Source organism: Pan paniscus, chromosome 10 (assembly GCF_029289425.2).
Source record: "Pan paniscus chromosome 10, NHGRI_mPanPan1-v2.0_pri, whole genome shotgun sequence".
Taxonomy (NCBI): Eukaryota; Metazoa; Chordata; class Mammalia; order Primates; family Hominidae; genus Pan; species Pan paniscus.
The window spans coordinates 30,682,430-30,703,097 of NC_073259.2; the positions used below are offsets into that span (position 1 = coordinate 30,682,430).

The following is a 20,668-nucleotide window of genomic DNA, read 5'->3' on the forward strand; positions in this document are numbered from 1 at the left end:
CACTACACGACCAGGGCATGGGTGGCTTACAGAGCTCTAGTTTTTTGGTTTTGGGGTTTTTTGGGGGAGGCTAGGAGTGGGGAGTGGATAGCCACCTCATGGACACAGAAAAGAGATTGGAACTCTTGGAAATTCCAACTTGTTATTACAGATGCCTTTCTCCCATAGTCCAAAAGAGCATTATGCAAAGTATCACTTAGAGATGCATTTACATCTAAACTTGCTGTATGCTTCACGGCAAGTTGGTGTCTTTCCACTTTCTCCTTGATGAAGACCTGCATCCAATATGAATTTAAAGAGGCTCTGTAAAGTAATTCGACAGCAGCAAATAACTATTTAAAAATGAGTCAATCCAAGATATGTAAATCCAAGAAAGGTTTTAGACTGAAGCAGTTGTTTTATAAAATAAACATGTCCAAAGACACTTTTTTAGTGGAGGCCATTTGCTGAAGAAGAATTTGAAAGGATCTTTTAACATTTATAAACAGACCAATTTGAAATTACCTAGAAAATAAGTAAGCTCCAAGAAGAACATACCTATGGCTATCCTATTTTTCGAAGGCAAAAATGGAGCTACAAAATTAAACAAAGGATGTATTTCATGTTTGAATTTGTAGAAAAAATCTTAGAAAGGTATAATGAAAATAAATACAATTACTAAATAAAATAACTATGAGATCCTAAGAATTTTGCCACCATCTTTGGGAATAACTAATGCTGATAAAGTAGAGACTAATACTTTGGTGCCAATTCCAACTCCTTGCACTGTACAAAGGGCGAAAAGTATCTTAATGCATAAGAAATTATGAGACAGCACAAATAAAAACCAATCTTTTATGCAGAAAGTTTCAATTAAAGTGAAATTCATATTTTAAATTACCAAATTATAACTGGAAAAGTTTGTAATGTTTTCAAAATGGTCTTCGCTAAACTACCTCTATCTAGCCTGGAGGCTAGAGATGGAACTTAACTATCCACTTAAATTATATCTATGTATTTGTGCAAAGTTAAAACTTTAAATCTAATAAATTATTTGAATCAATTAAAACAAAGTCATTATTATTTGGAAAACTAAATCTTGGCCATGATGAATATCTTAATTATTTTGACATATGAAATATGCAATGTAATTTTTATGTGGGGTTACATTTGGAATTTTCCTACATTTCATATTTAGTAAATGGATTTATTATAAGAACAGTGATTTTTTTAAAGAATGAATTTAATAAGTAACTGTTTTGAAATTTTGATTTACAGATCATTATTGCCATCTGCTGGTTACATAGTTTAATTGCATTTTTAAAAATTCCCAATTGTTTTACTAAAAGACAAAGGAAAAAACTGAGGCAAGTTTTCGATATCCATAACCGGATTAGAGATCTCTATGTAAGTCAGATAATTTGCAGCCAGGTGCAGTGGCTCATACCTGTAATCCCAATACTTTGGGAGGCAGAGGCGGCAGGAGTGCTTGAGGCTAGGAGTTTTAGACCAGCCTGGGCAACATAGTGATACCCCATCTCTACAGAAATAAACAGATTAGCTGTGTGTGGTGGCCTGCACCTGTAGTCCTTGCTACTCAGGAGGCTGAGGCAGGAGGATCCCTTGAGCCCAGGAGTTCAAGGTTTCAGTGAGCACCATCACACTTTAGCCTGTGTGACAGTGAGACCCTATCTTGAGAAAAAAAAAAAAGCTAAATCATATGCAGCCAACAGACACATGAAAAAATGCTCGTCATCCCTGGCCATTAGAGAAACGCAAATCAAAACCACAATGAGATACCATCTCACACCAGTTAGAATGGTAATCATTAAAAAGTCAGGAAACAAAAGGTGCTGGAGAGGATGTGGAGAAATAGGAACACTTTTACACTGTTGGTGGGACTGTAAACTAGTTCAACCATTGTGGAAGACAGTGTGGCGATTCCTCAGGGATCTAGAAGTAGAAATACCATTTGACCCAGCCATCCCATTACTGGGTATATACCCAAAGGATTATAAATCATGCTGCTGTAAAGACACATGCACACATATGTTTATTGCAGCACTATTCACAATAGCAAAGACTTGGAACCAACCCAATGTCCAACAATGATAGACTGGATTAAGAAAATGTGGCACATATACACCATGGAATACTCTGCAGCCATAAAAAATGATGAGTTCATGTCCTTTGTAGGGACATGGATGAAGCTGGAAACCAGCATTCTCAGCAAACTATCACAAGGACAAAAAATCAAACACCGCATGTTCTCACTCACAGGTGGGAATTGAACAATGAGAACACTTGGACACAGGAAGGGGAACATCACACACCGGGGCCTGTCGTGGGGTGGAGGGAGGGGGGAGGGATAGCATTAGGAGATATATCTAATGTAAATGATGAGTTAATGGGTGCAGCACACCAACATGGCACATGTATACATATGTAACAAACCTGCACGTTGTGCATGTGTACCCTAGAACTTAAAGTATAATAAAAACATATATATAAAAAAGCTAAATCATGAGGCATCTCTGTTTCAAAGATGATAATATAATGCAAGAATATATTGCATCTTATCTAATTATAATGTGCTATTTTAATTGTCAATTAATCATAGATTAAATTATCAACCTAACTGCTTTGTTATTAGTCATTATAGTGGTTAGTTAGTTTACAGCTAAAATGTGACTCAAATAACCATTCAAAATAATGAGGTCAAAATAAGTGACCACTGTTACAGAAGCTGTAAAAACATGAAAACATCCATGATTCTATTCAACTGCACATAAAACTAAGTGTCATGATTTCCCTCTTATACACAAATCTACTCCTCTCCTTAGTAGGAGTAGATACATAATGATTTAGGCAACTTTCTCTCAGTTAACTAATGAACCTAAAACATGTATTACTGTTTAATAATTACTAACATATCACTTGATGACAAAGAAACCAAGTGAGCAAAATATTAATTGGAAGTGTTGGCAAAAATAGCAATAACTTTTGCACCAACCTAAAAATCCTCACTACTGCACTATAGGATGGCCGGTCTAGAACATAATAAAGGAACGTTTGTCTAAGCATGTGCTGTGTTTTTGATGCTTTACAAGCATTAATTCATTCAATCATACCATCAGTAAGACAAATAATAACTGTCTTCATTTTTCAGATGAGGAAATTAATCCTAGAGTGGCTAAATTACTAGCTCAAGGTCATACATTGGTAATCTTCCTATATGAGTCCCGTGTGTAAAAGATTTAGAGCAGCACATGGCACACAGTTAATTTTATGTGTTTACTAAACATATGAATCATAAAATATATCCTGCTTCTTTTTTCCTTTAACATTATATCATGACTATTTTCCTATTTCATTAAATATCCATGCAAAATGACTTTAGTGGCTGTAATGCTTCACTATATGAATGTTTCATAACTTAGTGTTTGATACTGAGGCCACTTCTATTTTTTAACGACATAAATAATAGCACAATGAACATTCTTATAAAAAGATTAATTTTTTAAATGATAAAAATGACCAGATTTGTACTTTCAAGGGCTAGACCATGGGTAAGAGCATTTTGTATCCCATCAGGACACCAAGTGATGCAAAAGGCAATTGGAAACTCCAGAAAAAACAAACTGACCAAAAAGAAAAACAATCACTCCACTTCACTTATTGTTCCAAAACACATTAAAACAGTCATATTTTAAAATAAGGTGCTTTGAGTTTGCCTAGCCATTCAAGAATATATTCTTCTTAACCACCGTAAATACTTTGTATTTTAAATGGAGTATTGGATAGATAGAATTTATTAGCTGTTAAAACTTGGGCAAATAACTACATCCTGATGCTTGATTTTAAAATTTGCATACAGTTATTGCATGAATTAAGTGAGAAAACATTTTGAGCACCAAACACAATGCCAGGAATGTAGAAATGCTCCTTGAAAAAAATCTCCCAAAACAAAAAATGAGCAGTAGTAGCACTTACTGAATATAACTGAGTGAGAAGATAAATAGTACTGTCAGTTAAGTGCTCTAGACCTTCAGAAAAAGCATAATTAATATGGGCTGGAGAAATGGGCTGGGGCTTGGAAGGTGACAGCATTCAGATGGGCAGGGAGAAAAGGATGCAAAAGCCAAGGGATGGCTTTTCCACATGAATAAAGGAATTCAGCAGTTATGATGTCTCAGGCTGTGGACTTTACCTGAAATGACTGAGATGGAAGATTTTGTGCCCGAGGAAGTGGGAAATTAAAGTTGAAAAGGTATATTGGGCAAATATTGAAGGCATTGGTGAGCAAGCCTAGGACTTGATTTGTGGGCCACGAACATTTTTGTGCTGTGTTGCATCAGGAAAAATTAACCTGGCCACAATAAGCCATGCTTTAGATTGGTCAGTTAGGGTATGGGAGTTCAATGTAATCCATCATCAAACAGATGGGAAGTGAAGCGGTGTGGGCTCCAGCATGTGGCCCGTGACAGAGGACATGGAAAATGTCAGTGGCCCCAGTGCATCTGTGCCAGCCGCTTTGGCCTCTTGTAGGGCTGTGCGGTGACTGGGAGCTAAGCGCTTCCCTCTTAGTTGGTCCTGGCTGGTGCTGAAAGCTCTTGAGGACACCGCTCCTAGGGCTGATGACTTCTGAGGAACCTTATTGGAAAAGCATTTTGCTCTAAGATTCAGTAAACGCTGTCCCGTGCCAAGGAAGTGGCGTCAACCTGAGGCTCTGGGATCAGACCCACCGGACTCACGCCGGCTCTGCCACTTGTTGCCCGCAGTCTCGGCCCGTTCCCTCTGCGTTGGCAACGGGCACTGACTGTCCGATACCTCAGCGATCGTAGGGGAGCAGAGACGTTCCTAATGCCGGGCGCACCGCCGGCGGGCCGGCGGTTCCGTTGGCTTCCCTGACACACTTCCTACAGTCATTTCTTTCAGCTGAGATCTTTCCCTTTAATACCTCGTTAATTAACGTGTAATCTTTTGGTTAAAATGTCAGAGCTAAGACTAAACCCGAAGAAAAGAATGAAACCACGGGAAGTTCCTCAGACAGTCGCCAGCAAGGTTATGGCCCGAAGTGGTGCAGGGGCGGCGCCCGGGGAAGCGACTGGCAGAGCTGTGCGCACTGGGGGTGCTGCAGGCGCTGGGGAGAGTGTGGAGAGGCTGCGTGGAGCTGCGCGCTCGGGGTGGGGGCTGCACTCCCAATGAAGCGCGTGAAGGGCAAGAGGTGATGGGTTCTGCGCCAGTGGGGCTGGGAGCCTGTCCGGGGCTGTACATGGGGCTGCGCGCAAGGTGAGGACTGCGCATGTGGGCTTGGGGCCTGCGCGCACCGGGGGCTGCAGGCGCTGGGGAGGGTGTGGGGGGCTGTGCGTGGGGCTGCCCTCACCGGAAGCTGCACGCTCGGGGAAGCGCGGAGGCGGGGGTGCTGCGCGCGCTGGGGAGCACGTGAGGGGCCACTCAGGGACTGCCCGCGCGAATGGCTTCCAACGCATGCGCCCCACCCCACATTTCACAGTCGCCATGACGACCGGGAGGTCCGCAACGGCTGCGGGGACAGGTCCGTTGAGGCTGCCAGGCGAGTCAGGCCTTTCTAGACCTCGCCTGACTGGGCTGGGCTGTGCCTGAAATTGACCCAGCTCCACCATACTCCTTGATTATGAGAAAACAAGGAGTAAGCTCAAAGCGGCTGCAATCTTCCGGCCGCAGCCAGTCTAAGGGGCGGCGCGGGGCCTCCCTCGCCCGGGAGCCGGAGGTAGAGGAGGAGGTGGAAAAGTCGGCCCTAGGCGGCGGGAAACTGCCAAGGGGCTCCTGGAGGTCCTCCCCGGGGAGGATCCAAAGTCTGAAAGAGCGAAAAGGCTTGGAGCTAGAGGTGGTGGCCAAGACCCTTCTTCTCGGCCCCTTCCAGTTCGTCCGTAATTCCCTGGCGCAGCTCCGGGAAAAGGTGCAGGAACTGCAGGCGCAGCGGTTCTCCAGCAGAACCACTCTCGGCATCGGTGAGGAGAGGGCAGGAGAGCCCTAGGAGGGAGCCGCATGGCGCTTTTCTTGAGTCTTGAAGGAGATCAGTTTAACAAGCAAGGGTTTGTGGGTGCCTAGTAGGAAATAATAGCAAGGTCCGAGTAGAAAGAAGTTGGCTAAAGATCTTGTCATTGAACCAGGGGAGAGAGAGAGATAGGGAGTATATTGGTTTGAAGGGCTGTCAGATCGCAGAGAGTGTTTTAAGGTCTAGGAGTTTTAAAGGCTGAGGGGAAGGATCAAGAGAAGATGATGAGATTAAGATTCCAAGAGAGGAAATAATTAGTGGAGCAAGTCTTGGAATATTTGGGAGGGGTAGAATTAAAGGCACAAATTTGAGAAGCTAACTGTGGAAAAGAGGAGAGAGAATTCCTTTTCTGAGATGGCAGGGAGTAGAAAAGTCAGGATTACTATATGGAGAAATGTTAAAGTGGAAATAAAAGAAGTTGGGAGTGCTGGCATCTAATGGTCTTTGTTTCAGTGAAGTATGAGGCTGGGTCACCTTCAGAGGTGAGATTGATAGGATGCCGGGGTCCAGGGGACATTCTTCTGTCACAGCTTGGAAAGGGCATGTGATAAGCCCTTCAAGCATTTAGAATACTGGCATCGTTACACCATATCATTTTTTTTCAGATGTGGTATGTGGGTTAAGGGAGGGAGTGAGAGACACAGAAAGATTTTGAGCATCTTTGGAAAGCTGGATGAATTTGGTAGTATATTTGACCTTTTCCTTATATATCATCTGAAGAGTTTTTGCCAGTGTATATAATTGTTAGGAGAATTAGAAATAGGATACAAATATAGTTGAACAGGATAGTCTCTGTATATTTTAAAATGAATGAAGCCTAATAAACAGTTAATGAGCATCTTTACAACCATTTAAAGTTTTCAACCTTTTAAAAATTATAGCAACCGTGCTTGCATACAGTCCAAAAATGCACCATGGGCCATACTTTGCCTATCCTGGTATAAAACAAGTAAATCTTCCGAGAAGTATTTAAGATAAGCCCAGGACAGTTAGTAATATAGGAAAAGATATGGATAAGCATGGTTGAGAATTTCAACATTGCAATTTTTTAATTTTTAAAAATTTAATTTCTTCAATAATTATTGAATTAATTTGCATTTATGTTGTTAGCCAAGTGAAGTAATTTTTGAATTTTTAAGAGGCTATTATTGGTGGTTTATAAGATGACTTGCCAAGTATATTTAGGATAACCATAAGAAATACCATTATAAAATCTCAGAAGGGAGGTGGGACTTCTGGAATAGCCAAGGAAATGCACTCCTCCGTGACGACAATGAAAATACTTGGAAAATTATCAAAATCATTTTCTTCAAAACTTTGGAAATTAACCAAAGGTTTACAACAATCTAAAGGGCATTAATTCAAGAAAAGCTGCGGAACCTCTATAAGAACAGCAAAGTTTGTGGTGTTTTAACTTGTTCTATTCCCCACCCTTCTCTCTCCAGGGGAATTGAAAACAAGCAGTTCCCCAACCAAACGGGCACAGGCTGCGTTTGCAGCTCCTGTAAAAGCTCCATACCCAGAGGAGTGTCTCCTAGCTCCCAGGTGAAGTCTTATGTATATATGGGGCGTTGGCACAGGTGACTCCAGACTAGTCTCCTAGGCCATCTAGTAGCTCCTAGGTCTGGGCTCTTGGAAAGAGCTTGCAATTCATCAAGGGTTGAGCTGCACATTGGGGCTTTTAGATGTGCTGCTGAGGAAGTGATGCCTGCATTTAATCATCTTCTGATGAATGCTAGAGAAACTGATCTAGAGTGGCTCGTCTTGGTTAGAACTAGCTGAAGCATACTGTATATACTTACTTCTTTTAAAAATTTCATATAAAGGAATAGAAAATAATACTGAAAAAAATCAAAAAAGGTCACAATCATCCATAATTCCATCACTCTTACCAATTACCTGAAGTAAAAAAACCCTCTCAAGTTTCTCCCTTTGCTTGTCAAGCCCTGCTGCAGAGAGGTAAGCTCTGTTCAGAATTTGCTTTGTGTCCTGGATTTTTTCCTATGCTCTTAGAGACAGGATTAGCTGGCCGTCTTGCTTTGTGTGCTATCTTTCTAGACATGTAAAATAATACATTTGAAATACTTGTTTTAATGGTATTTTATAATAAAGCAGCTATTAATGACTTTCCTTTTTTTCTTTATTCCAGCCGTCTTTGTGGCAATTTTACATTGGTAAGATTTAGTTTCAGTTTGAAATATTTAAAAACATTTGAATTAAAAATTGCCATCACTCTTTGCATACAGTAAAACAATAACTTCTGGCTATATTTGTAGAACATCTTTACGTGCACCAATTTATACATGTATTTTGCTTTTTTACAAACCTCATATGTGAAACAGCATTTACAAAATAGATGCATTAGGGGAATAGTAACTTATGAATTAGAATATTTTTGCTTTACCAAATAATTCACCACACGTTTCTTTAAATATCTAGCTTTTCTAGTGTATTTTGTATGTGTAGTTCATTTAAAACCTTCCTTTATTTTATGGTAATTATATGTTGCTAGTGAAATAACTTTTTTTTTTTTTTGAGACAGAGTCTTGCTCTGTCTCCCAGGCTAGAGTGCAGTGGCGTGATCTTGACTCACTGCAACCTCTGCCTCCCAGGCACAAGTGATCCTCGTGCCTCAGCCTTCCAAGTAGCTGGGATTACAGGTGTGCACCATCACACCCAGCCAATTTGTTGTATTTTTGGTGGAGACGAGGTTTCACCATGTTGGCCAGACTGGTGTCAAGCTCCTGGCCTCAAATGATCCACCTGCCTCGGCCTCCCAAAGTGTTGGGATTACAGGCATGAGCCACCACACTCAGCCAGTGAAATAACTTTGGTGATAAAGTTTTAGTAACACCTGCCAATTGGAAATCAGGTAAAAAAGAAGATAAAGATTCTGCAGTGGGTATACAGAGTTAAATGGCTCTGAGTCTTTCAGTGTGCAAGCCTGTGTACATTATTTTACAAAAGTGTTTATAAAAATTTGTAAAATAATATTTCCTTCTGGAATATTTTATTTTTACCTGTGCTCAGTGATTTCTACCCTTGGGAGGTATGAGATCTGCCCCTATGTTCTATTGACACAGTGCTGCTGTAGACGTTTAGTCTGCAGGGAGATTTTGATGTTAGAACTGAGGCTGCAATGGTAGGGAATATTCCTGCAGTTTTTGGTACCCTGGCATATGGCCTACATGTAAAGAAGGGTTAGTGGAAAACAGGGTTAATATATGGAACTTTGCTTTATTTTCAACTTCACTGGAAAGTCTGACTGCATAACTTAGCTATAGCATAATTGTTGACCATAGCTAATTTTGTTTATCACATATGCTCCTTTCTTCACTGCCGACAGCTGTTGAGTTTCACTACTAAAAGGTCTTCAAGTACACACCTGTATTCTTTGGCACTTGAAAGTTGATCCTTTATGTGATATTATACTTATTGTAAGTCTGCTTTGATCTAAAGTAATTTTACTTAAAATTATATTCTGAACCCTTTTCAACAGTTATGGAGGTATTTCCCAAGGCCAGTACATTAGAATCACTTGAAACTTAAAAAACAAACACTAACCTGCCTCTGTTCTGATTTGGAGGCCTGGGATGGAAGGAAGGGTGAAAAAAGCCACAAGAATTTTAGATATACAATTGAGGTTTTGTTTTTTTTTGTTTTTTTTTTTTAAGACAGAGTCTCACTCTGTCGCCCAGGCTGGAGTGCAGTGGCATGATCTCTGCTCACTGCAACCTCCACCTCCTGGGTTCAAGCAATTCTCCTGCCTCAGCCTCCCTAGCAGCCAGGATTACAGACATGCACTACCATGGCTGGCTAATTTTTGTGTTTTTAGTAGAGACGGGGTTTCATCATGTTGGCAAGGCTGGTCTCGAACTCCTCACCTCAAGTGATCTGCCCGCCTCGGGCTCCCAAAGTGCTGAGATTACAGGCATGAGCCAACGTACCCGGCCACAATTAAGCTTAAAAACCACTGAGTTAAGGAATTTCAGGTGTGTGCCATACTGGATTATAAATGCTGAAAAACATACAAGTTAGTAAGCAAATTATAAAATTAATATTATAACAATTTATTGTTTTCTTTTTTATGGCTTTCTTATTGCTTATTTTACTGTTACTTTTGAAACTCGTTCTTATTGTAATATGATACTTCATTTTTTTCTAGGTTACATTTAGTAACACTTTTTGAAAATGATCGTCATTTCTCTCACCTCTCATCTTTGGAACGGGAGATGACTTTTCGCACTGAAATGGTTAGGTTTCTTCTTCTAACGAATTAATTTGTGGTTTAAGAATAGCGAGACTATGAGGTAGAAATGTATTAGGAATTGAAGTGAACTTCTGGTCAACTGCACTGTTTCATAAGCTATAAACCAGGTTTATTATTTAAATAGTAAAGTGTTTGAGATTATTTTTCTGTTACTTCATTATCTCTCACCCTTTCCTAATGCAGACTTCTTTTTAAGATAATAAAGATGAATTATAATAGCTGAGGAAGGAGGACAAAGAAGGCACTGAAGAAGTGATAAAGGGGAATGAAATGAGATGTTATCAGAAATTGCTTTCTCTTTGGCTACAGTTAGGAGATTCCATGTTTTACCTGGGCCTTTTAATGATGACGATTATTATTTGGCTCTCTTTTGATTTCAAGATAATCTCTTTTAAGAGATAACTTTTTATATAATTTTTAAATAATTTTCTGTTTTTCAATACTTAATCTTTAAAATGGAGTTTTGTGCTGTACATATCTCACATAATTATTGTGAGGAGTAAGTGGGATAGCAAATGCCAAAATTGTGCAATTTTACATTTAGAAGACACCACAACCGTCCATCTTCCAGATCTGCTCACAGCTGGTCGGGGGCCTAGTGAAGCATTGAAACTGGCTCTCCTCAGTCTAGCCATTGCTTTTTGTTTAAATTATGGTAAAATTTAGATTTAAATTTGTAATAAAAAATTTCAATGTTTATCATTTAAGCGTACAATTCAGTGACATTAAGTACATTCGTGTTGTCTTGCAACTATTACCACTGTCCACATCCAGAACTTTTTGCTATCCCAAACAGAAACTCTACCCACTAAACACTAATCACACCCAGCTCTATTTTCTGTCTCTATGATTTTGCCTATGCCAGGCCCCTCAGTCACTGCTTTTTAATTTTCATCCCTATATTGCCCCTATAAAGTTTCAAAGCATTGGATACATTAACATATGTATGACATTTGAACTTTTTAAAGATATTTCCAAAGACAGAATATAAAATATTGTTAAATAAAGAGTGTAACTGTGGCAGAGTCTGGACTTTGGTGACAGATCACTGGATTCTAATAGCAGTTCTGTACTTTATTGTATGATGGCTAGTCAGGTCATCTCTCAGATTCTCAGTAATCTCATCTGCTCAATAGAAATAATGCCAACCTTAGAGGGGTTTAGGGAAAATGAAGGGAGATAATGAATGGCAACACATAGCAGAATACTTAACACAAAATAATAGCTGTTACTAGTAACTTATTTATATATTTAATATTTCTTTAAATATAGTCTTTTGCATATTAGATATCCTTTAATTGTTGTATTGCTTTGCTATCCTCCTAAGCAGAAAGGAAAATTCTTTATGAATTCATATTTTGCCAATCAACTATGAGGTAATGGCCTTTCAGACATCAGCTAAAACAGACCTGTAATTTAGTAGTTACTCGTGTTGGATGAGGCAGATATGATTATAGCATATAGCATTTTTTAGGGAGAATGCATTTTAAACAATGTGGCCCTTTTTGCTTTTAGATTTTAGGAGCGAAAGCAAGAAATTGTTGGGGAAATAAGACACAATATGCTGTTGTTAATCCATGAATTTTAACTCAACAGCACTTTTGCTATCCTAATGAAGCCTTTATTTTATATGCTGAAGTGTAAGACACTAAAATAATCTGCTTTTTAGTACATAGTATTTGTGAGCAACAGTAGTCAATTGACACTGAGCTTTCACTTTGCACAGAGGATTAGATGGAGCTATGAATTAAACTAGAAGCACTGGATTCCTTGCTCATGATGCTTATGGTCATTATATTTTATTTCCTAAGAGCATGGGGAAAAAAGTAATTTTCTATATGCAAAGTTGTACAGAGGCATGAAGGCATCCCTGTTTATGATAGAATTAATGAGATGTCAACCTTCAAGCATCTCAAATGTGGGGGATAAAACCAGATTTGGGAAAATCAAACATATACTGTCTACACATTTTAAGACATTATTAGAGAAACTCTTTAAATTGTTTGACCATCCCTCCATCTCTTTAGTTTGAAAACCTATAGAAAATTTGAAAGAATGTTACAGTGATCACCTGAAAATACGTGTTCTTTAAAGACCAAGAATGCAAAATAGCGAGGAGTGATTAGGAAGTCTTATTATTAACCTTTTTTTTTTTTCAGACAAAAAGTTCTAAAGAAGTGATAAAAATAAATATTTTAAAGTTTTAATTACATTGACAATATATGTCTTTTTTTTTTAAAAAAAAAGGGACTTTATTATTCATACTTCAAGACCATTATTGAAGCACCTTCATTTTTGGAAGGACTGTGGATGATTATGAATGACAGGCTTACTGAATATCCTCTTGTAATTAATGCAATAAAACGCTTCCATCTTTATCCAGAGGTGAGTCATAATTTGAGACAAATAATGTTTGTAGAGTGATCCTCTTTGTCAGATAAAAATAGTAAGCACAATCTTCTTAAGAAAGGGAGGGGACGTTTCAGGTTTATTAATTGTGTGTATCCTTATAGTTGAGTAGAATATCATAAGTTCCTCTCTTAAAATTTAAAGACCCCAGAAACTGTTCTCTCATGAACTCGAAGAATGAACCTTAGTGTGTAAATAATGGCCAGGGTAATAGACAAGCCAAATGGAAAAGAGAGTCATAGGAGCCAAAAAGTTCTAAATAGGGATGGGCTTTTGGCTTTGGACACCTCATGGGTGAGCACGATGACCACGTGAAGGGACAGTGAGAGTGATGAGCTTGAATAGTGATCTTGGAGTTAAGTTAGTAAAGTAAGATTTATTTAGTCACACAGCCAGAAATCTATTACTATTTTCCAACACTTAGCCTGAAAGAGTATGGTTGTTATAGTAGTCTATAAATGCTAGAAATTTGAAAAACGGAGACAAAATTAGTGAACTCAGTTTGTGAACTCAAGATAAATGCTAAATTTGACATCATGGTAAATACTACTGTTGAGTTTAAAATTGTCTCAGAATCCAGCATATTAATGAAAAGTTACTGCTTTCTAGTCCTTTATTCATATTTTTATAGCTTTTAAAAATTATTATTCTTTAGATTTTGAAATGCTTAAAACTACAGACTTAGAAAATAATATTCAAATATGTGTGATCAACCATCTAAAATAAATAAATGCTAATCTTTGTTATTTTTGCATCAGCTATTTTAAAATAATTAAAATATTATAAATACAGTTAAAATCACCTTTGTTCTGCTTCTAGTCCAACTTATACCTTTATTAAAATTTGGTGTGTGTATCCATCCAATCTCTGTTTTCAGAGATTGTTTTATTGTATGCTTTAAGTCCACATAAATGATCTCATACTGAATGTGTCACTGTAGGATTTTTTCTTCAAAATTGTATTTTTGAACTTTCTGTAGATATATATATTTCTTTAATTTTAACCGTTTTATGAATTGTAAAGTTTATGTATTTCCCCATCTTAATATATTATTTCCAATTTTTTTATTATAAGCAATGTAATCTAAAATGTACACTTTTGTATGGTTTTCTTCTGTATATGTGCAATATTTTACCTAGGATATATACCTAGAAGTGGAATTGTTGTTATAGAGTGTGTGCTTTTTCAGCTTTACCAGATATTGCTAAATTGCTGTCTGAAGCAAATGTAGCAGTTCACACTGCTGTCTAGAATTTTCTCATATCCTTATTAGATTTGAATTGTCAGACCCTGTGATTTTTACTCTTATGATGGCTGTGATATGCTTTTTTCTTTTAATTTGTACTTCCCTTATTATTTATGGGGATAAATATATTTCCATGTTTAATAAGCATTTGGATTTGTTCTTCTGTCAACAACATATATAAATCTTTGTCACCAAATCAGCTTTTTTGAGGTATGACTTACATGTAATAAAATGTGCCAATTTTGAGTGTACCATTCTCTGAGTTTTGACAAATGTATGAAGCTATATATCCATCACCACAATTGAGTTACAAAACATTTTCGGAATGCCAAAAAATGCTCCATTGTGGTAACTGTCTTTTCCCCCATTGAATTAATTGTCTCAGTACAATCGTTGAAAATTGATTGACCACATTATATGTGAATCTGTTTCTGGACTCTATTATTCTCTTGATCTATAATTATGCCAATACCACACTGTCTTGAAAGAATAAATCTTGAAAGTAGATAGTTCTCTACCTTTTTCCTTTTTAAAATTGCATTTCTATCTAAATGTTAGGGTCAGCTTATTAATTTCTCAAAAAAAAAAACCTGCTGTGATTTTGGTTGGGATTATGTTGGATTTGTACATGTATCTGGGAAGAATTGACATCTTAACAATATTGAATTTTCCAATCCACGATCATGGTATAGATCTCCATTTTGCTGATTATTTTTAATTTGTCTCAGCAATGTTTTGTATTTTTTCAATGTACAGTCTTCCCCAGTACTCTTTTATTATAAATGGTATTATTTTAAAATTTTTATTTTTCCATTTTTTGTTGCTTTGGTATAGAAATATAGTTGATTTTGAATATTAACTTTGTACCTGCATCTCGATGAAGTCAGTGGTTCTAGTAGCTTTTTTGTAGAATCCTTTGGATTTTTCTATGCACATGATGATACAGTCTGTAATTAAAAGCAGTTTTACTTTCCAGTAGATATACCCTAAATGTTTTTAAACAGCTTTATTGAGGGATAATTGACATATGATAGCTGGTCATATAGACGAAGTGTAAAGTTTGATTAGTTTTGGCCCTCCTGCAAAACCATCACCAGTCAAGACAATGAGCATATCCCTCATCCCGAAGTTTCCCTGTGCTCCTTGGTAATCCCTCCTTCCTTCATTTCTCTTCGCCCACATCCCATCCCTAGGAAACCACTAATATTCTTTTTGTCATTATGGTTTAGTTTGCATTTTCTAGAATTGTATAGAAATAGAAACAGAGTTGTTCTGTGCCTAGGTCTTAATTTATGCGGTTGACTGAGTGATGACACAGATAGATCAGTGCCGCTGAAAGAAGAATTTATGAGTAATACTTCCTTGGAGAAGAGGACAAGTCACATCACACAGAGCCACAGGAGAGAGATAGTTTGGTCAGGTGGAAGCAGTATTGAGGGTAAAGCCTAGGCCATTGCTTTTATTGGGGTTTCTATGGAAAAGGCAAAACTGGGCAGAGTTTAAAAAAGAAAAGAAATAAAATCAAAAGACAGTTGACAAACTGGGAGAAGATATTTGTTTGGTTTCTTTTTGTTTGTTTTGAGACAGAGTCTCACTTCATTGCCCAGGTTGAAGTGCAGTGACGTGATCTCGGCTCCCTGCAGCCTCTGCCTCCTGGGTTCAAGCGATTCTCCATCCTCAGCCTCCGAATAGCTGGGATTACAGATGTGCGCCACCATGCCTGGCTAATTTTTATATTTTTAATAGAAACGGGGTTTCACCATGTTAGCCAGGCTGGTCTCAAACTCCTGGCCTCCAGTGATCCTCCTGCCTCAGCCTCCTAAAGTGCTGGGATTACAGGCGTGAGCCACCATGCCTGGCCAGGAGAAAATATTTGTAATATATCTCACAGATAAAGGGCTAATACACCTAATATATAAAGAACTCTTAATTCTTTATATATTTAGCTTCTGGAGGCTTCAGGTGTCAATTTGGTGATGAAGAGAGCTGGAATGATGGCACTCTCATTCCTACAACAAGGAAAATAGCCGGACAAACTGCAATATAACACCTTTTCTTGAACCCTTCTGAAAACGGAAGTCAGAGGACAACCAACACAAAATTTCAAGAAGGACGGGTGCCTGCAGAAAGCACAAAGAACTGAGCATTCTGCAATAGGAACTGCTTGACTGAGATAGATGCTTTTGAATGCCATATAAGCTGGTACAAAGATTAAACCAGACATTTTTTAATGAACTGCTACAGGCTTAGTGTGAGCTGGTATGAAATGTGAAGGTGAGCAGGCTCTGTCAGGGAAGATTGGGGAAGTATTTAGAGAAAGTTTTCCCTATGGTGCTGGCTAGGGGACAGGAAAAGCAATCATTGCTCAGACTCTGCTCACACCCATGTTGTGAAATCTCTCCTAAGGAAAAGAAAGCCATGATCTGCAGGGAGAACGGTATCAAACCCATTGTCTGAGGACACTGGTGGGTATCCAGTGAAGCTGGTGAAAGAGAACAGGCAGGAAAAAAAAAACCTAAATGTTAAAAAACAGTCATATTCCTTGAGGAAGGAACACTTATGAAGGGTGCAGCCCCCAAATCCCAAATTCACGGTACCTGTCTAAGACTGAGGCTTAATTGGAATATCAGAAAACCTGTCACGCTTCCCCCATTACATTAACAAGCCTTTGGTAAAAATTACAGTGGAATGTGACTGAGTGAGTTTTGCAAGGCATTTTCTTTCTAGGGAGCAGCACAAAGGAAAACCCAAAACCAAGTTCAAAACAAGGTACCACTAGAGGAATTTGAAATCACTAGTGTCCAAAGCGGCAACAAACTCCAGCTTTGGTAACTATAACAATTACAAACTTCAAATCCAGCCCACCCTAACTAGATTAACACAAATCCCTACAATAAAGACCTAACGGTAAGAAAGATGTTCTTAATTTCAAGCATAAAAATACTGACCTCTATGTCTACTGTCTTATACAACATGTCTAACTTTCAGCAAAAATTATGAGGCATACCTAAAGGTAAGAAAAAGCACAGTCCGAAGAGACAGAGCAGTCATCAGGCAGACCCAAAGAAGATACAGATATTGGAACAACTGGACAGGAGATTTAAGTAACTATGATTAATATTTTAAAGACCCAAATGGAAAAGACAGATGATATGCAAGATCAGATAGATAATTTTAGCAGAGTTGGACACTATAAGAATCAAAGGGAAATGCTAGATATAAAAAAAATGAAGTAAAAAATGCCTTACATGAGCTCATCAGCAGACAGCACAGCAGAAGAAATAATCAATGAGTTTGAAGATGGGTCAATAGGAATGCAAAGAGAAAAAAAAGTGGAGGAAGGAAATCATAGAACATCTAAGAGCTGTGACACCATATCAAATATTCTAATATATGCATAATTAGAATCCCAGTGGGAGAGGAAAGGATGAGGTAGAATAAACATTTGAAAAATAAATGACTGAGAATTTTCCAAAATTAGTGACAGATACCAAACCACAGATCCAAGAAACTCAGAGAACATCAAAAAGGATAAATATCAAACAAATGCATGAATGAATAGATAAACAAACCAAACATGCATATGCAAACCTAGGGGTAAATGTAAACACATTAAAGAGTATAAGACAGAGACTATCTCACAAAGCCTAAAATACTTATCGCCTGGCTCTTTATAGGAGAAGTTTTCTGACCTCTTATCTAACAGAATGAATAGACTAGGGATATAATGTGAGTTTCTTGGGCAGCACCAAGGGCTTCATTTGAGGTTGACGGTCTTGAATTGAGAACAAAACCAGCCAACAGAATTGTGTTCCTCCAGCTATAATCAGATTCTCAAGTATAAACACAGAGAAAATGGAGAGTTGGATTTAATCATGTTGGGTCAGCTTTCCCTTGGATGTAGAAAGCCAAAAAGAACATTCCTTGTGGCCTTCCAGCAATGTCAGCAGCAACAACAACAAAAGCCAGACAGTCTTCAAATTTACAACATTTCCTGAAGCGGTCAGGGAGCTGAGGTCACAGGGCAATCAAATAACCCAAAATAAATTAAAAAGATAAAGCATGCGCAAGGAGAACAGAAACAAGCATTTAATTACATGGGTCATGCCAGTAAACACAATGGTAAAGAATTAAGCTCAAATTGTTCACCAGTCAGTCGGTAAATGCCTAGTATGGGTTAGCAAGGGTATTTGCAATTGCTTACAGACATTTTTACACAGACCTCATAAGGTGCTGACAAAAGATCAAGAGTGCTCAGAAACCATCCTCCATGGTAAAGCCTGGGAGAACAGGAGCCACTTAGAGAAAGGCGTGAAACCCACCCCCCCACCTTCGTTATCTCCCCTATAAGTCTTACACTCTCTTATCTTAAACTGCTGGGGGAAAGGTAACAAACAATGTCCTTTTCACATTACTGGTACAAAAATAGGCCACAGATCCTGATATGGTCCTTGAGCCTTACTTTTGCTAACCCCTTGATGCCTGTTTCATATCTTCTCTCTCCAGTTATCCCAAACCTCCTGTCCCCCTTTCACTCTCAGCAAATGACCTTGTTTTCTACTGTTTTCCCATGCCCATTATGTATTTCCTAGCTGTATCCCAGGTGCCTACTTCCTGGAATATGGAGTTGATTCAATATCATATTTGTTGAATGAATGAAACTATGCAAATTTCCTTGTGCTACATACTCAGTAGTCAATGGATACAACGTAAGCACAACCAAAATTTGGTTTATCTGTATCACCACCTGCATTTGGTATTGTCACTATTTTTTATTTTACTCATTCTTACACATATGTAGTGATATATCATTATGGCTTTAATTTGCATTTCCCTATTGGTTAATGACGGTGTACATCTTTTTGTGCTTATTTGCCATCTGTATGTGCAACGTGTCTTTATGTATTTTGCTCCATTTCTATTTGAATTGTTTGTTTTATGAATTTTGGATCTTAGGATGTTCCTTATATATTATAGATGCTAATTATTTTTCATATATATGACTTGTAAACATATTTTCCCAGTCTGTAGCTTGCCTTTTCATTCTCTTAAACAGGGTCTTTTGCATAGTGTTGTTGAGTTTGTCTCAATTTTGGGGGAATTTCTGTCTATTTCTTCTATCAACTAAAAGAATTAGTTGAAAATACTAATTCTAGTTTTTTGACAGAGGGATTCTGAAGTCTCCTAGTAAAATTATGTATTTGTACATTTCTCCGTTGACGTCTATCTGTTTTTCTTCACATATTTTGTAGCTCTATGTTTGGCACATATGCATTTAGGATTGCAGGGTCTTCTTGTTGAATTTTTTAAAAAATAATTTAACAATGACTTTTTCTTCCTTCTCTGATAATTTTGCTTGCTCTGAAGTGTGCTTTTTTCTGATAATGGCATCGTCACTTCTGCTTTCTTTTCATTACTGTGTATATGATAAATTCATCATTTTCCATCCTTTCACTTTCAGCCTGACTTTATTATTATATTTGAAGCGAGTTCCTTGTAAACGGTTGGATAATATTTTTAAATCCAATTTGTCAATGTATCTCTTAATTGTTATGTTTACCAATTGGCCACTTACATTTAATATAGTTATTAATATGTTAGAGTTTAAGTCTGCGATTTTATTTTGTGGTTTCTATTCTTGGTTTTCAATTTCTGTTTGCTTTTATTTTAACCTTCTTGTGGCAGAACATTTTATTTGAACATTGTTTAGAGTTATATTTTGATTTATCTATTTTTTAAATATATCACTTTACAAAGCTTTTTTTAGTGGTTCTAGTGATTGTATTAACACAATTTATTACAATCTGTTGCTGCTGTCGTTTTACTGTATGTTTTAATCATCAAACTTATTTTAAACTCAAGTTTTACACATATTTTATAAACTCAGGAAGAAAGTGAAAGCCTGTTTTATTTTATCCATGTTTTTTTATTTCTTCCTCTTTGATGTTCCAACATTCCTTCTTTTATCATTTCATTTCAGTTTAGGGGATTTTCTTTAGCTACACTTTTAGAATAGATGTCTGTTCTAAAAGTTCTGCTGGCTGCATTTTTTTTTGTTTGTTTATTTATTTTTATTTTTTTTTAGTTTTTCTTAACTCAGAATGCAGTTTCTTTTCATTACTGAAGGATATTTTTGCTGGACATAGGATTCTGGGTTGATAGTTCCTTTCTTTCAGCATTCGGCAAGTGTTGTGCCATTTTGTTCTGGCCCTCCATAGTTTCTAATGAGAAATCCACTGTTAGTTGAATTCTTTTTCTCCTTTAGGTAAGGGTTTGTTTCTCTCTTGTTGGTTTCAGTATTTTTTTAAATTTCATCTTCAAAAATGTATCAAAGTATAATGTTCAAAGTTCAAACGTTTTCTAAAGTATGTTATGTTTTAGTATGGATTTGTTTAGATTTTTTTCTGTTTGAGATTTGCTCAGCTTCTTGATTATTTAGGTTTATATCTTTTGCCATATATGGGAAGTCCAGTCATTATTTCTTTTTCTTTCTTTTTTATTTATTTATGTATGTATTTATTTATTTTGAGACAGGATCTCACTCTGTCGCCCAGGCTGGAGTGCAGTGGTGAAATCTCAGCTCACTGCAACCTCTGACTCCTGGAATCAAGGGATCTGCCCACCTCAGCCTCCTGAGATGGGCAACCACCATACCTGGCTAATTTTTTTGAATTTTTTGTAGACATGGGGTTTCACTATGTTGCTCATGCTGGTCTCAAACTCC

The 20,668-nt window shown here is 37.6% G+C and overlaps 1 protein-coding gene across 9 annotated transcripts in view; it reads left to right on the forward strand.

Annotated features, from left to right (window-relative positions):
* The first annotated feature begins 5,301 nt into the window (after positions 1-5,301).
* The window catches only part of DPY19L2 (dpy-19 like 2), a 103,610-nt gene continuing 88,243 nt past the window's right edge, over positions 5,302-20,668 (forward strand). For 4 of the 9 annotated variants that reach the window (XM_034935519.3, XM_055096514.2, XM_055096512.2 and 1 more), the window contains exons 1-4: positions 5,383-5,972; positions 8,169-8,193; positions 10,185-10,272; positions 12,537-12,674. In XM_034935519.3, coding sequence (XP_034791410.2) covers positions 5,636-5,972; positions 8,169-8,193; positions 10,185-10,272; positions 12,537-12,674 — 588 coding nt within the window. In that variant the 5' untranslated portion in view covers positions 5,383-5,635. Of the gene's footprint in view, positions 5,973-7,464; positions 7,565-8,168; positions 8,194-10,184; positions 10,273-12,536; positions 12,675-20,668 lie in introns of all 9 variants that reach the window. The other 5 variants (XM_055096518.1, XM_055096515.2, XM_055096516.2 and 2 more) reach the window with 5 other exon arrangements.